A 16,953-nucleotide genomic window follows, 5' to 3' on the forward strand; every position below is an offset into this window, starting at 1 on the left:
TCAACCTTTGTCAATATCACAGCTCTTAGGTTTTATAGACTTTTGCCATTATTTATGCATCGTCAATTCGGCGTATCTCTCCTGCATTTCTTGTTAGCTTTATTACCTTGTAATGGAATGTAGCATAGCATGGAAGAAGATTTATTCCCTGTTTGATATTTGCCTTCCAAGGGGTTGGGCAAAATTTGATTTTTTTTTTACTTAAAATTAATTTTTTTTATGTTTTTTGGATTGTTTTGATGTGTTAATATAAAAAAAAATTAAAAAAAATAAAAATATTATTTTGATGTATTTTCAAGTGAAAAGCGTTTGAAAAATAACCGCAACTAGACTTTTCAACACCTTTTTTTGCCTTTGGCGACATGGTCGACAATGGCAGGTTGGATAAATTTGATAAATAAACTTTATACCATCATAATTAATTATGATGTACAGATTTAGTCTATGATGTAAGAATTAAGTCACGGTCTGAGTGCATCAGGCTATTCACATGCCCTAATATGTGTGTGTTCAACATTCCTCCATGCCATAATGCTATTAAGCAATGAAGGAGACGTTATTAGTAAGCAACGTGCCTGCGTGTGATTTCTGCCTTGGCTTTAGGGTTTCCAATTCTACAAGTCACAAGTTTCTCTGATTTAATTTATTTATTTTAATTAGATATCCAAAGTGTCGTTAAAATTTATGCGGGGGAGTGTGGGAGACCATACCGACATGAAGTTAGTAATTACAAGTGTTGGATTTTGTCGCGACCTAGGCAATAGGCATCTGTTGTCTGAACAGATGTACGGACACGAATCTCCATTGTCTGTAATTAACGGAAAGTTATCAAAACGAATCTGTTAATTATTGGAGATTCCATATTCATGTAACCAATCAGGTTTTTATGTTATAAAACTGGAGGTAGGTAGGTTGTGGGCTCATGATTTCAATGACATGGGGATCGTGATTTCTCTCTCACAAACACACACGTATGTGTAGAGACCCAACCAGAATTGTATCGTGATAAAAAAAAACATGAGTAATTTCATGAATATGGCTATAGAATATAGATTCATTATCGATCTAGAATTAATTGATTTATATTTTATGGTATATTGCGGGTTAAATTAAAAAAAAATCTAAACATAATAAAAAAAATATTAAAGTTATAGAAAATTATTTGATATTGTTATTAAACTCGGTTTAATGGATCAATCTTAAAACTTTTTGTATTGACTCCTTGTCTAACTTGAATTTAAAATTAAATCGTATGAGAATTAGTCAAATATAACCCAGTTGACTTGATCGGTCTAAAAATAACTCAGTCAACCAGTAAAAAAAAGTCTTCATGATGAAATTGAGAAAAAAAATTAAAAGAAAAAAACATTTTGATCTAATTTCTTGCTTAGCTCGGGTTTAAAATTAAACTGTGTGAGAGTTGTTTCGACGTGACCTAATTGGCTTGACTAGTCTAAAGGTAACCTGACCGTCCGGTAAAAAACGTTATGAGGATGAAATTGAAAAAAAAAAACATCTTGATCTAATTTCTTATTTGGTCTAAATTTTAAATTAAGTCATATTAGAGTTGTCTAGATATAGTTTAATAACTTGGATAGTCTAAAGATAACCCGGATGATTGTTAAAAAAAATCTAAAAATAAAAAAACAAAGTTGAATTGAAAAAAAAATAGAAAAGGAAATGTAAAAAAAAAAAAAACTGAATTTTTTTGAGAAAAAAATAACATCATTTTAATAAAAATATTTAGTAACCTTTTGAAATAACTTGATAATCCAATAATTCATATCCTTTTTTTGCGAGTCAATTCCGAACTAAATCCGAGATCCATTCCGGCATTGAGTTTATTGTCAGTCTAAGACTAAGGATCATGATCTATTCCGAGCTTAAAGAAGAGGGCAAATAAGATAAAATTATCATATTTTGATATTGTTTCTCACTGGATCCCATATCTCAGCTCCCACTTTCGAGTGAAAAGGGAACCTGCTCTCCTAATCTCTAATCGGGAGACCAAAGCTCTTCGATCGAGGCCAATTGAAAAATGAGAGAGAGAGGGGTCGCTCTCCAAGCTGTTGCCGCCAGCATGTACAGTACACTATATTTTGCCTATGATCACAAGAAAATATTGAGATTACTCTTATTATTTTCTTGCTTTTATATATATATATATATATATATATAGCTTTTGGCTTTTTTAAAGATACACAGACAATGACAGATGGAGGTTCTTTAGTTCCAAGCCAGGGAGATATTTACTTTGTCTTTTATCCTTTGTTTCAAAAATATTTATAAAAAAACTTATTTTTTTATTTCAGATTAGTTTGTTTTAGTGTTTTTAAATTGTTTTAATGTCTCGATATTAAAAATAATTTTTTAAAAATTATTTTAATATATGTTTAAATAAAAAATATTTTAAAAATCAATTATTATCAAGTTATCAAACAACTAGTTTTAAAGCTAACTGAAAGTCTGAGATCATATGGAAAAGGAAGGCTCCACTACTGAATTCCCAGCTTTAAAACTCAAATGGACATTATAATTTGCAAGTGTCACCTCATATATATATATATATATATATATATATATATATATATATATATATATATATATATATATATATATATATATATTTGTTTCTCTACATGACAGAATAAATAAACGTCATCTCTTTGATTCTTTGTATTTTGTAAATAGAATCAAGGGGCCTAGACCAACTTGGGCAATTTGCAGCAGCTAAAGTTACTTGAAATTGGCTTTATGATGCTGCTTAATTGAAGGTCAAGCATAAAACATTCAACACAAAAATAGTTAAAAAAGCATCTTGTCGGCTCGCGGGGTCAAGCTAGGACCGGGCTAACCTAGCCTTTAGTTTAGGCTGGATTTCAAAAGAAAATTAAACAAGAGTTGACCTGGTTAACCTAACAAATCAACCAGCAATCTAATTAAAACTTGATTTGATTTTTTTTTTAAACAATATTATTTTAACTTTTTAGAAGAAAAAAAATCTTAAAAATACATGTTAACCTTCCTAGCTAATAACTTGGGTCGTGTCATGAACCATGTCAAGTTTAGTTATTTTGGCTAGATCATCAATTAAGTTGCCTTAGGCTATAAAACATGGCACCCCATTAAAAAAGTGTTTGAGAGCGTGTTAATGATTTCTTTTTAAAATGTTTTTTACTTAGAAATGCATTAAAATAATATTTTTTATTTTAAAAAAATTATTTTTGACATCATCATATCAAAACAATCCAAAAACAAAAATATTATAAAAAAATTAATTTTAAATAAAAAAATTCAAATTTTATTAAAATTCCAGTGCAAACAAAACCCTAAACAAATTATAAAAGTATGAAGATAACATTGAGGCCAGGTTGAAACTTGTAATCTATGTTTATTAGGTTTCAATGGATATTTGCAAACTTAATGTATGAGTAAAGCCAACTATTTGGAGGTATTTGACATAAATTTTGTTTTTTTATTTTAAAAAATTTTAAATTAATATTTTTTTAATATTTTAATGTAACTAATATAAAAAATATTTATTTTCAAACAAAATACTAGTTTAAAAAATATTTTTGCCTACAATCTCCAAAACCTCCTGGAGTAGGGTTTTACTGCAATTCTTTTTTTTATTATTATTAATATGGGTGTCTGGGCTAGCTTACGCATACCTCGATTAATTCCACGAGCCTTGAAGTTAATAATTATATAAATTTTTAATAATCATTATATTAACAATTATAAAGCTCGAATATGAGAAGATACGCTGTTAACCACAACTTTTTAACTATGGTGTAATATGGCCGAAGTCATGATCAAGCTTTATTTTCTCAACAGTAAATATTTTATCACCTATTTGGCTTTCAGCCGACACCTTTGTTCAAATGAAAGACAAAGATAATAAGATATTATGTGTTTGTAATTTGTAACTTTTTATAATCCAAATGTATTGGTTTTCTTTTTCTTAAAATTTAATATATAAACATTAAAGATTATTGCAATTAAATAAAATGTTGGATATATGTTAATAAAGAGTTGACAGACCTGCTAAAATAGTATTATTTTTTAAAGTTTTTTTATTTAAAAAATATATTCAAATATATTTTTTATTTTTTAAAATTTATTTTTTATATCAGTATATCAAAATAATTTAAAGATATATAAATTTTTTTAAAAAAAATTATATTTTTTAAAAATACAACCACACCACAATACCAAATAGAACTTAATGATGTGGTGGTAATGAGTATAAATTTTTGATAAATGTATATATAAAAAAACCTAACATAACAATTTATCATATTAACTTTTTTTTTTTTTTATGAATACAACAAGTGAACTTAACAATTTATTTTATAAACTTATTAAATTTTTTCGATGGATATAAAAATAAGTTAAAACCCAATATAACAATTCATTTTATTAATTTGTTAATTTTTATAATTTTAATAAATATAAAAAAGGCGTTAAAACCCAACTTACCAATTAATATATTTAACTACTCTTATTGAATAAATCGAGTATTGTTAACTTCAGTTTTTTTTTTTTACCCTTGTTTTGATGTGAAAGGTGGTTTGATGTGATGAACTTTCTCTAAAAGTAGAGTTGTTAATTAATATAGTTAGGTAGGATAATTATATCAAATTTAACTTTTAATATTTTATAAATTATAAATCTATTCTATTCAAATTATTTTAGATCCAGGTGACTTAAAAATATGGATTAGTTTATATTTTTTATGGATATTAGTTTATATAATTTTTTATAGATATTATAATATTTATGAATTAAGCTTATATCACTAATTTTTAAAATTTTATATTTAAAGAATATTTGTTAATGTGAGGTGACCGTGTTTTCCAAAAAAAATAAAATTTTGTTTGTTTTAAATTATTATTATTATTATTATTTTATCGTTTTGATGTATTGATATTTTTATTATTTTAATATATTTAAAAAAAATACTATAAAAAACAACAATAAAAAAAATAAAAAGAAAGGTTCCACCATTAAATCCCGAACTTTGAAATTCAATGTGACTGTCCAATTTGCAAGTGTCTCCTCATATTCGTTTCTCTACATGACAGAATAAATAAACATCATCTCTATCTTATATTTTGACCAATTTGCAGAAGCCAATACATCTCTGAAGTTACTTGAAGTTAGCTTAGTTTTGTATGATGCTGCTTAATTGAAGGTCAAGCATAAAACACTCAACACGAAAATAGCTATAGAAGCAACTTGTTGGCTAACAACCGACTTGGGTTTCAGACTATCTGGTTAGATTCACATTTATTTAATCTAACTCGGTTTGCAAGATTGATCCAAGATTCGGATGACTCAACACTTAACCTAGAATGAGTTTAGAAAAGATCGAATAAAAGTTGATCTGGTCGCACAACAACCTGGTTGATCCACTCAAAATGATATTGTTTTCCTTGTTTAGAAAAAAAAAATTAAAATTAGATGAATCTTAAACTGAATCATAGATCAGATTGAGTTTAATAACTTTGATCTTCAATGTATCAATTAAATTACCTATAACATTAAGACTTGGTTTTTTAATATTATGGTAGTTTTTATCATAATTGATAGAAAGTCCACGAATATTCTCCATAACTAAACAATTTTTGAAATTATATTCATAATAAAAGTGTGTCTAAGCAATACCAGCCGCAAAAACAAATGGATCGTAGATCCTGCTTAAAATAACCATGGAGTTGCTGCTTTATGTTAGGGTTTGAACGCAACTTGTTCTTACTATTTTGTAAAATGGCCCATGTCATGATCAAGCTTTATTTTCTCAAAAGCTAAATACTTTATCGCCTACTTGGCTTTCAGCCGACACCTTTGCTCAAATGGAAGGCAGACATGGTCAGATCTTGAGTGTTTGTAATTTGTAACTTTTTATAATCCAAATTTATTTATTTATTTTTTAAATTTTGATATATATATACATTAAAATTTGTTACAATTAAAATATTAGATGTATGTTAATGAGGAGCTAACGTCATCGTTAAGTGGTAGTAATGGCTATAAATTTTTAATTTTTTATGGATATAAAAAACCCTACTTAACAATTCATTTTATTTACTTGTTATTATTTTTTAATGAGTAAAAGAAGCGTTAAAACCCAACAAAAAAATTAAAATATTATTTACATATTAATAGCTATTTTGGATTTTAACACCCTTTTTATATTTATTAAAAAACTTCACATTAAAAAATTTATTAATGGATGCTATTAATTTTGAAATCTAACAAAGGTCAACTTAACATTCTTATATAGGCTATGTTTAACAAAGTTTACTAAAGTTAGAAATTAAAACAACAAGACAATTTAAAATTTTATTTAAATTAAAAGAACAAGAAAGTATAAAAAAAATTGTGCTAGCCATAACTAGGTAAGAAAATATATAAAAAAATAAAAGAATTAAAAATTAAAGGATTTTTATGATGTTTGGTATATACACGTGTGTATTGTTAAAAAATTATATAAATCATATTTTAGGATATAATCTAATATTTTAAGATATCTAATTGAGATGATTTGTTGATATGGTATTAAAGTATTATTAATCAAGTAGTCACAAGTTCGAATTATTTTTTTTTTTATTTAATAAAAATTAAGTATAAAATAAGATAAATCTATGCAAAGTGAGGAAATTCGTCTAATTTATGATGAAAATCTATCTAATTTGTGAGAAAGTAGAGGATAGTTTGACTAAAAGAGATACAACTCTACCAAAAAAAAAAAAAAGTTAAAAAAAAAAGAGAAAGAAGAAAATCCCCATGAGACAAGTCATTTATTCCCTATTAATGACGGCAATTCAGCATAGAATGAAAGACTAGTCGTTCAACGTTTTCTTCTTTTGCTTCACTTAAATGGCACGAGACCTTCCTCTAGCCTCCCCAAAACAAGTAGAGAAGACATCACTTTCTCTGTGAGCATCTAGCAAAAGGACCACTGATCTCTGTGGAATCCATGGTGCATTTACCATCTGTAAATCTTGAAAAGTCCAGGGTATGTTATGCAGTTTATCGTGATTAATGATTAGTTTTTAAAATATTTTTACTTTAAAATATATTAAAATATATTAAAATAATATTTTTAAAAATTTATTTTTAATATTAGTATATCAAAATGATCCAAAAATACTATAAAAAATAATAATTTTAAAAAAAATTTAAAAACATTTATAAATACAAAAACAAACATACTCATATGATTAAAACTATGTTTTGCGTCAATTATAGTTTAGAGAGTATTTGATTAAGCTTCGTAATTTTATTCTGAAATACTATACCCTTTTAAAATCTTAATTATATATATAAAAAACTATAATTTATATTTTTTTTTAATATATATTTTCACATCATAACTTCAACAACTGCCCTAACAGAAAACACGCAGGATGTTCTATACAATCACATGATGAAAAAAAAGTAAATGGTCAAGGGTAATTAAATTCTTACATAATCTTTCTCGATCAAATCATGGGAGACTTGCTGTCCGAAAGTCTTTGAAACTACGCGTAAATGCCCCATGTGATTCACCGAGAAAAATATTTTGTAGAAATTGAAGCAATCCCTAGTTCCTCCTAGCATTTAGCATTGATGCACAAGTTTAATGGAGCAATAATAATAATAATAAATTAAATTTCAAAATTCAAAAAAATATTATGGCAAATTTAAGCATTGATGTTTAGATACTTTCTAAAATGCTTCTCAAATGTTTTTTTTAACAATGATATATTATTAAAAAAAACTAATTGATTTTTTTAAGAATTTTTAAATGGTTTTGTAATAATTATATTAAAATCCTCGAAAATCATCTAATTAATTTTTTTAAATGTTTTTTTTTTAAAAAACCACTTTCAGCCACATTATCTAACATATATTTAAAGAAATGGTCAAAGGTATGCTCTTTCTCTTTGGTTTTCTTAGTTAGAACTTCAAAGGTGAATATTCAAAGAATATAATAATATGCTCTATTGATCCCTTTCACTCATAAAAAAATGATTTTTGTTTCTTCTAAAGTTTCAACATTATTTGGAGAGTTTGACTGACTAGTTAATTTGTCGAATATATTTGCTATTTATATAGTTATTTTGGGTTTAACTTAAAAAAAAATGTTTTCTTTTATGAAGAGTTAATACAAATGTAGATTGTTTGAATAAAATCTAATTGAAAATACCTTAATTTTGATGTGCCTCGACTAGGGGTGAGCAAAAAAATCGAAAAACCGATTAAATCGAAAAAACCGGAAAAAATAACAAAAAAACCGATTAAACCAGTTAAAATTTTAAAAAAACCAACCAGTTCAGTTTCAGTTTTGGTTTTATAAGCCTGAAACCGAAAAAACCGAACCGAACCCAAACCGAAAAAACTAGAAAAAAACTGAGCTAAACCGGAAAAAACCGAGCCAAAACAAAGCCAAACCGAAAAATAAAAATTTCTTTTATAAAGAGTTAATACAAATGTAGATTGTTTGTATAAAATCTAAATTGAAAATACCTTAATTTTGATGTTCCTTGACCATATCAATGATTTTATCATACATTATTTTCCTTGACACCATGGCATGATTATCCATTCATATGAAATATCAACAGCTGGACTTCAGTTTGACTTTTTTTTTTATTTAAAAAAAAAGTCTCTTCTTCTCTATCATTTTCAAGATAAAATGTTAGGGACTCGAGGATGTGTGATTTCAACCTAATAATGCAGAAGACTCCCTGATGATTGAGCAATAAGTTCGGCAGGAGAGTTATTATTTTAATAAGAGATGCTAATTATAGACCAATCTTTAATAGATTAATCCATAATCCAACAATTTCACACGTTAATCCAACCCACCTTAGATTATAAAGTCAAATAAAAATCTTGTTAGTCTAAAAAACCAGCCAATCAATAATAATTTAGCGTAGTACTAAATCCAATCTGAATATTGTTGAAGATGATTCGAGTGACAAGTTAACTCAAATTTTTTAAATAATTATTTAAATCTTTTTAAAATAAAATAATTTCGTTTTGTTTTTGTAAAAAATTAAAATTTTTTTCTAAATTGACTAGGTTGCAAATCAATCTATGCCACTCGTGATCATGTGCTAAGTTTCATAAATAAGATAAATTGCATGAAAAAATAAATTATGCTCATGATATTTTTATTTATTTATTATGCTTCCTATACTTTTTAAAATAAATCCAAAATCCAACGGCAAGAAATTTCCTAAAATATCAAAACCCATAATGGTACTTGGGAAGTAATCATAAAATCTGTTGCAAGATTACCATAATTAATCACAATCACTTCATAATTACACAAGGGGCATATTAGTCCTTAAACTAATCCACCACATCCACCTTTCTTCCATACACTATAAAAATGAAAACTCCATTTCTTCTTTCTTAATAAAAACTCCTTCTTTATTTCTCTCCCAAACCATAAAAAAAAAAGAAAAAAGAAAAACAATTCTCCCCCCTTCGAATTCCGTACACACCCTCTCTCTCCAGTGAATTTCATTGTCAATAGAGCTCCCTTCAGTCAAGAACACACTCTGTTTATAGATATAGACAACAAGATTCAAACTTTTTATTTATTTATTTTGTGCTGATAGTTAGAGAATAAATTTTGGAAAGAGATTGTTTTTCAATGGCAAACCCATCCGGGACACATAATCAAGAAGGCAATCAGGGTCCTTCTTCATTCAATGGAAGTAATCCAAATAATGGTAATTTGGGTCAAGACCCTTCTTCTGGTTCATCTTTGAAGCATAATCCTGGTATATCAAATGATTGGACTGGTGAAGAACAGGCAATTCTTGAAGAAGGGTTGGCTAAGTAAGTTTTTTTGTTTCCTGGGTTTTTCTTATTTTGAATTTTGAGGCTGCTGTTGGTTGTTATTGGAGGGTTTCTTGAAATTCATGTTTTTGATCATCTTTTTTGGTTTGAATATTGGTTTCTTAGGAAACTTATTGAATTTTGAGGAGTTGATGAGTCTCGTCTTGTTTTTTCTTTTTCTTTTTTGGTTTCTGTGGCATTTTTTTCATTTATCATTGGATAAATTGCAGCTTGAGTTCAAACTTGAATTATTTGAGGTGATTGTAGAGTTTGTTGAGTTATGTTATTGGTGAACTGTTAGAGGTCACTAACAATTCTGAAATAGTTACATGTTGCACAGCCAGACTAACATGAGTTTTTAATCAAGTTATGAACATGGGTTGTTACTAAGGAATTTGTTGAAATGTAATTTTTCTCAAAATTAAAGCGCTCCTACTCAAATTGCCAATGGATTTGTTGTAGGTAATCTCTCACTTTCGTTTCCAAACCAAATTTAGCTATTTTTCACATTAGGAATCTTACATGTCTCCGCGAGGTAATCAAGTTGCAGTATTAAACAGCATAGTGTGTTTATATCATATTTTGAAGTGAAACTTATTAACCAAAATCCTTGTTTTTCCCTCACCCCCCTCTTTGCTGTCTCGAATACAATAACTAAAATTTGGGTTTAATTGTTGGTGCCTTACCAATGAGAACTTGCCTATAGTGTCACTGTCCTTGATGTGTGAAACGATATCTTTATTCAACATTTGTTTTATCTTACCAAGTGAAAACATTTCCATCTTGGATCAATTAACAAATAATTTAGATCCTTTTAGCTAAATGCTTGAAATTTCTGGATTTGATTATGATTGGCCAAATTATATTGAAATCATATAATCTGTTTAGAGTTGTAGATGGTTTTAAATACTAAATTAGTGTTCTGTTATTCTCAAAAGGTCACTGGTGTAAGTGTCTCTGTTGAGTATTACTTCTTCTTAGATACCTATTGTGCTACAAAAAGAAAGTGGTATTAAAAAGATTATTACGGGAACCACAGCCTCACGAAATGAGCTCTTTTTGAGCAATCATGAACTACTTTTCTTTTCTCAATAAGTCATTGAATCTTGTTTTTTTTCCTCTTGGTTTTCAGTCAAAAGTCAGTAAATTACTGGAAAAAAAGAAGAAAAGAAAATGGCTTCTGAAATTCAATTTCTCTATCCGAGTACTGGTTCACAATTAATTCATCTAAAATGTGGTTTTCCTTATGTCTCACAGATATGCAATGGAAACAAACGTAGTACGTTATGCAAAGATAGCTTTGCAGCTACCAAACAAGACAGTCCGAGATGTTGCTTTGCGTTGCAGATGGATGACTGTAAGTTCTCTTAGTCTAATATCTAGATTCATGAAGCCTTTGTTAAATTCTCAACATCTTTGTTTGCTAGACTGCCAAAACTTGCATATCCTGTAGTTAAATAAATATCAACCCATGGAGGATTTATATTTTGAACGGTCCAAGTCTGCTTTGCAAAAGAGACAGCCTGGTGGTTCCTTTCAGAGTTTTACATCATTTGTTACTCTATATCTGATGTATCTGTTGGTTGCGAGTCAAATCTACTAATTGATTTGTTTCTTTATCCAGAAAAAGGAAAATAGCAAGCGAAGGAAGGAAGATAATCTAGTACGGAAAAGCAAAGATAAAAAGGTATGATATCTTTCATTTTGTCGTGAATCTCTTCTGCGGGAGTTGCACTAGTTTTTAGTTGAAAATTATGTTACAGCCTGTTGAATTCTCACACATTCAACTGTGGATTTAGATGCATTAGTTTCCTCCGTGCTGTTTATATAGTGTAAATTGATTGTGGTTTGCTTAATTTAGTTGTCCTGGATCTCGAACTGAAGTTTTACTTCTCAGGTCATAGTTGTGTCACATGTAAGGTGTTAAAAACCCAGCTGTGGGTACGGGTCATAGTTTTTTCAATCTAATCTGCGATAATTTCTCACGCAGACATGTCCATTGTCAAGTCGCAAAATTTATTAGACAGGCAATAAATTCAGGCTAGTAATGATAAATCTGATAAGGATGGGCGTAAGAGCTGGAAAATATTATGTGTTATCAACTCAACCTGTTAAATGGAAAATATGCTTTGGACTGCCTAAAGTTTCATTTAATTGGCATAACTAAATTTCTAATGTGGTGAAACTGGTGATTGTCAAACAATTCGCGGTTAATGATTTCAAAGACAATTCCTTTTCTGATACATTAATTCATGGCATCACATGGTACATTATAATACACGTGTAGTGAGAATCTTTGAAAGTGATAGTGGTTTCTTGGATGAACGATGCTTAGGCTATATATTCTGCTTTCTTTTTTCTCAGGAAAGACATAATGATCCTTCTGCAAAGACTTCTAACTTCATGGCTACCCGCCCCAATGTTACTCCATTTGCAACTCCAATGATGCCACTGGACAGTGACGAAGGAATCTCGTATGATGGTGAGGTTCTATACTTCACAAAACCTTTGTGTATTCCAAACAGTTTTGGAAACATTTTCTTTTCCTTTTCTTCTCTGCAACTTTATCTGCTATCAATATTGTTTCAAGTTGCTGGCTTTTGGCCAAGTTTTAGTTGATAGCGGCTTCCTAATTAATGGTGAAATTTTTACTGCTTATGATGTGTTTATTATGAGGGTAAAGGGGGTGAAATATCTTCGGTAAAATTTATGGGAGAGGGGGATGTTTTAAGAGGAAGAGTTTTTCAAGGCGGAAACTTCTGTTTTTAATGGCTTTTCTCTTTCTTTTATGAATTTATCACCCATTTTTTTTCTTTTCCTTCCACCTCACATTTGGTGCCTTCAAAATATATATTATTTAAATTTTTTTTACTTGTATTTAACTTCAAATTTGATTTGACTTGCATCGGGATCCACTCACACTTATAAATCTTTGAATTCCTAGCAAACATTCTTAACTGATTCTACACCCCCTTAAATTTTACCCCCTTTAATGTTTCAGTTCCAAAATTGTCACAACACAGGAAACACAGCCTTAGATCTAATATTAGATACTAGCATTGAATGAGCTGTTATCTTAAAAATGTCAATTCATAATTGGGCAATGGGAAATGATGATGGCAAGCATTCATGTTAGATGTTATGTTTTATATGCTTATCTTTTCCTTGCAGTTTCTTGGCACATGTTTGACTGCAGCAATTTTGTAGACTCTAGAATCAATTGTGCTACACATGTGATTGCTGTATTTATTTTTCATCCTTGAAAGTATTGGTCAGGCAGTAGGTACTCATATTAAGTTATTCAGAAATAGTAATTTCTGATTGCATGGCTAAGATGTGAATGTTGGTAGTATGATATAGTTTTAGTTTCCCCATAAAAATGAAGCTTTTATGTGGATGGTCAGTTTTTCACATCTGTAATAATGCTACCTTAAAGACTACCTTAAACAAATATTGTCCACAGGGAGGGTTCAGTTGTATTGTTTAATGGAAATAGAATTTACTGGATGGGTGAATGGAATAGCTACTCTCAAGTGTTCAGATCCTTATCAGTAACTTTCTTTTAATTAGCTAATAACAAAGATGTCTTAAGTTCTGATGGACCAAGAAAGATAACCTGGCTACTTCGGTTTTAGAAATTTTTCAAGCGTCTATGTTGCATGCTAGTGCATAGGTTGAGCAGAGACCAACAAATGGTAAGTAGAACGATGTAGAAATGCCATTTTGAGTAAGAACCTGGCATGTGATTCTAGTTGAGTTCATAAATGGAGATAATCCAGCCTCTGGCTATTGCCTGACACTGAGCAACTTAAGTGAGGAAAACATTTAAAGGATGTAATACCTAAGTGCCATTAATGGGCTTAAGAAGAAGAAAGAGGAGAATGTTGAGATGGGTCATTGTTGACTTTTATTATGCCAATGAACAGCTTTTCTTGGTTGTGCTGCTTGATGATTGAGATTTTCCTGCATTTATGATAGTACAGTAAGATTTAGGTTTCATAGGATGGTGAATTAGAATTCAGGAAGGATTTGCAACAAAGCCTTAGGTTTCCAGGCATCTTTTGATAGTTGTGTTAATTTGTAATATCTTTTACTGTGTTGCTATTGTCATGTGTCATTACAGAGCTATTATTTGCCACTTGCAGTAATTGGTGGAGTTACAGGAGAGCTTCTTAATCAAAATGCACAGACCCTCCATCAAATTTCTGCAAACCTTGCAAGTTATCAGGTGAATACTTCTGTCATGATCTCATTATTTCACACTATTTTTTTGCTGAATTTAGAGTTCGGAAAGCATTTATTGAGAGTGATCCAGGGCCCTTTGAACACACCCTTTTCACATCTATGATTACAGATGATTGCAATTTTTTTTTAATTGTAATAACTTGATGCATGAAACACATGATTTGAATGGGTTTGACTTAACTAAAATATCTCGATGCGTTATTTGCTTCAGTCTCTCACACTCTCTTCCCCACTTATGTGTTATGTGAATAACATCCCTTAATGTTTGCAAGTGATATTTTTTACGAGAGCCCCTTGTTGCAAGTCTCACTTTGTGCATCTTGGTGGCTGTCAACTGAAATTGCTGTTAATTTATCCTTGACTTTTCAGATACAAGAGAACCTCAGTCTTCTACGCCAAACTCGTGACAACATCTGCAAAGTTATGAATGAGTATGTTTTTGGTTCTTCTTAGCTTTTTTTATTAAGTAGATTTTATGATGGCTTAATGCTGTATATTTCTTCTTTCTCGCTGCATGTTTACATATAAGCATTCATTTGCTATTTGTTTTCTCAGTAGATTTCTTTTATAAAAGATGCAAGCAGCATTCATTCTTGTATGTCTTTGTGTGTTTATGCATTTCCATCATGTGATTGACATATAAATACACTCTGAACTGCACATCTGGTTTAAGACTGTTCTTACACTGTAGAAGGGCTTTGCATGTAAGGGGAATGCAGGCCACGCCTCACTAGAGGGGGCTTAGGCTTACCAATGCCTAATATGCAAATTTCTATTAATCATACTATACTCAAACTTTTAAAAGCACACTCAATAATGAAGCTCCCATGATTTTGCAAATATTGAAGTTAAACACCAATGACCTTTGATCTAAATTTCAAGCCATGTCTGGAGGCCAATGATCCTGTATCTAAAAAGGAAAGAAATTGAGGGTAGGGGTGGGCATGTGTGGAGGAAAACCAGTTGCTGCCTACCGAAGTTTGGACCCAATTTATTGGTTTCAAATCAAGCTTCTGTTCAGGTATCTCTGATCCAAGCTCAGTCCAAGCAGTGTGATACTCAGCTTGGTTTTGTTACAGTTGTGGGGGTTTCCAAAAACACTTTTAACAACACCTGTTTGATGTACTGATCTTACACATTTTTTGATGCTCTATTGAGTCTTCTATCAAAGCAACTGAAACTTTGATTACAGATTGGATTAAAGGTGTGAGGTTGGAGTCTAAGACTGATTTAGTCTTGGGTCGAAGAATTAATTTTTCAGGAATTTGTTCTGCTGCTCATGCTCCATTGAGTCTTCAGTTGTACTGGATGGCGTCTCTTTTCTTAGGATGAAAGGAATTTGTTTCTCTTTCTCTTTCTTCTTTTTCCCAGATAGAATTCATTGTATTGGTTATTTGCAGGATGGATGATGTGCCAGAACTCATGAAGCAGATGCCACCACTTCCAGTCAAGTTGAATGATGATCTAGCAGACACCATCCTCCTGCCTCCAAACCTTCCCAGGCAATAATTATCTTCAGTCAGTTCTCAAGATGCGATCAAACCTTCTAATGCAAGCATCAGTCTGCCTGTAGAAATAACTGCCGCCAAGCTGACCATCAATTTCCAATCGGAAATCCGCCCCTAGCTCAGCATGCTGTTAACTGTATAATGGCTTCTAGTTCTTTCTTTCTTTTAACTTTTACCCTCATTATAGTTTTTCTTCAAAGTAGTTTGTGCCTTGGGTTTTGCGTAGAAACTTAGGGAATTAGTAATAATAATAATGATTAGTGCTTGATGAAAAAAATTTGTGTTTTTTTTTTTTTTTTTTAAATCTTTTGATCAGTGTTGTGCCAAGTATATATGAAGGTAATTACCTTTTGAGATGACAACTTCAGGGAAGTTTGTGGAGTTTGGTGTGCTGTATTTAGATAAGCTTTTGTCACAAGGAAAAACCCTCCCATCTGTTTTATTTATTTTTTCAACTTTGAGCTTCATGGATTTAGCTATCCCTGTTGTTATCATAGCATGGTTGTCCAACCTGTTCTGGAATCTGACCCACCTGTAGGTTGCTGGGTTAACTTAGTTTTATTTTTTCTTTTAAATTCCATGGTTTTGATTTAGCCGAGTCTGGATAGAGTTTAGTCGGATCAAGTAGGTCACATATCAAACTATAAAGTTAATTAGGTCATGGATTTAGCTATCCCAGTTGTTATTATAGCATAGTTGTCGAAATTGATCCGGGATCTGACCTGACAAAGGGCTAGGTTACTGGGTCAACCTGTAGATTATTGGGTTAACTTGGATTTATTATTTTTGTTCAAAACGATATGGTTTTAATTTTTCTTTTGAATTCCATGATTTTGACTTAACTGAGTTTGGATCGAGTCTGGTTGAGTCAATTAGGTTACATGTCAAACTGTTAGATTATCTAATTTGATTAGGTTAATATTAAAATCGGTTCAAATTAAAATTTTATTAGGTAAGGTTTTGAGTTGTGAGTTTGTTAGGTTAATTTATGGGGTTGACTCTTTTAATTACAACTATAAATTATTTGGCCAAACCTTGAGTCACATCTTCATACCCTAGCTGGGAGGTTTTCACTAATTTTGGCACAAAAGCAAAGAAATCTAGATAAAAAAAAAAGTCAACAGTTTCCCATTCAAATTGTCTAACTCCCAAAACCCTAGGCCTCAGGGTTCATCAAACTGGTGCAAGAAATTCTTGCCAAACAAAGCTCATGTCAATGACGTCATTGGGTATGCAAGAGCAACAGCCGTTTGATTTGAAAGAGAGCTAACAAGCATTTGACTTTCACTTGCTCTGCTATTTTTCCTGTCATTGTCTCTTTTATAAATCATTAATCACTCAAGATTTGAAGTTTCTA

At 30.3% G+C, this 16,953-nt stretch overlaps 1 protein-coding gene across 1 annotated transcript; it reads left to right on the top strand.

The window, feature by feature from the left end:
• Positions 1 to 9,413: 9,413 nt before the first annotated feature.
• LOC18106849 (uncharacterized) lies at positions 9,414 to 16,042 on the top strand. Its single transcript, XM_006372739.3, has 7 exons — positions 9,414 to 9,843; positions 11,101 to 11,200; positions 11,468 to 11,530; positions 12,208 to 12,325; positions 13,989 to 14,071; positions 14,458 to 14,519; positions 15,489 to 16,042. Exons 1-7 carry the CDS (start codon positions 9,656 to 9,658, stop codon positions 15,595 to 15,597), a joined length of 723 nt encoding a protein of 240 aa, XP_006372801.1. The 5' UTR covers positions 9,414 to 9,655; the 3' UTR covers positions 15,598 to 16,042.
• Positions 16,043 to 16,953: the final 911 nt, after the last annotated feature.

The sequence above is a fragment of the Populus trichocarpa genome, chromosome 17, assembly GCF_000002775.5.
Source record: "Populus trichocarpa isolate Nisqually-1 chromosome 17, P.trichocarpa_v4.1, whole genome shotgun sequence".
Taxonomy (NCBI): domain Eukaryota; kingdom Viridiplantae; phylum Streptophyta; class Magnoliopsida; order Malpighiales; family Salicaceae; genus Populus; species Populus trichocarpa.

Coding starts and splice junctions, on each gene's coding strand:
- LOC18106849 (XM_006372739.3), top strand. CDS start 9,656: ATGGCAAACCCATCCGGGACACATAATCAAGAAGGCAATCAGGGTCCT. Junction 11,201..11,467: donor TGCGTTGCAGATGGATGACT/GTAAGTTCTCTT, acceptor TTCTTTATCCAG/AAAAAGGAAAATAGCAAGCG. Junction 12,326..13,988: donor CGAAGGAATCTCGTATGATG/GTGAGGTTCTAT, acceptor TGCCACTTGCAG/TAATTGGTGGAGTTACAGGA.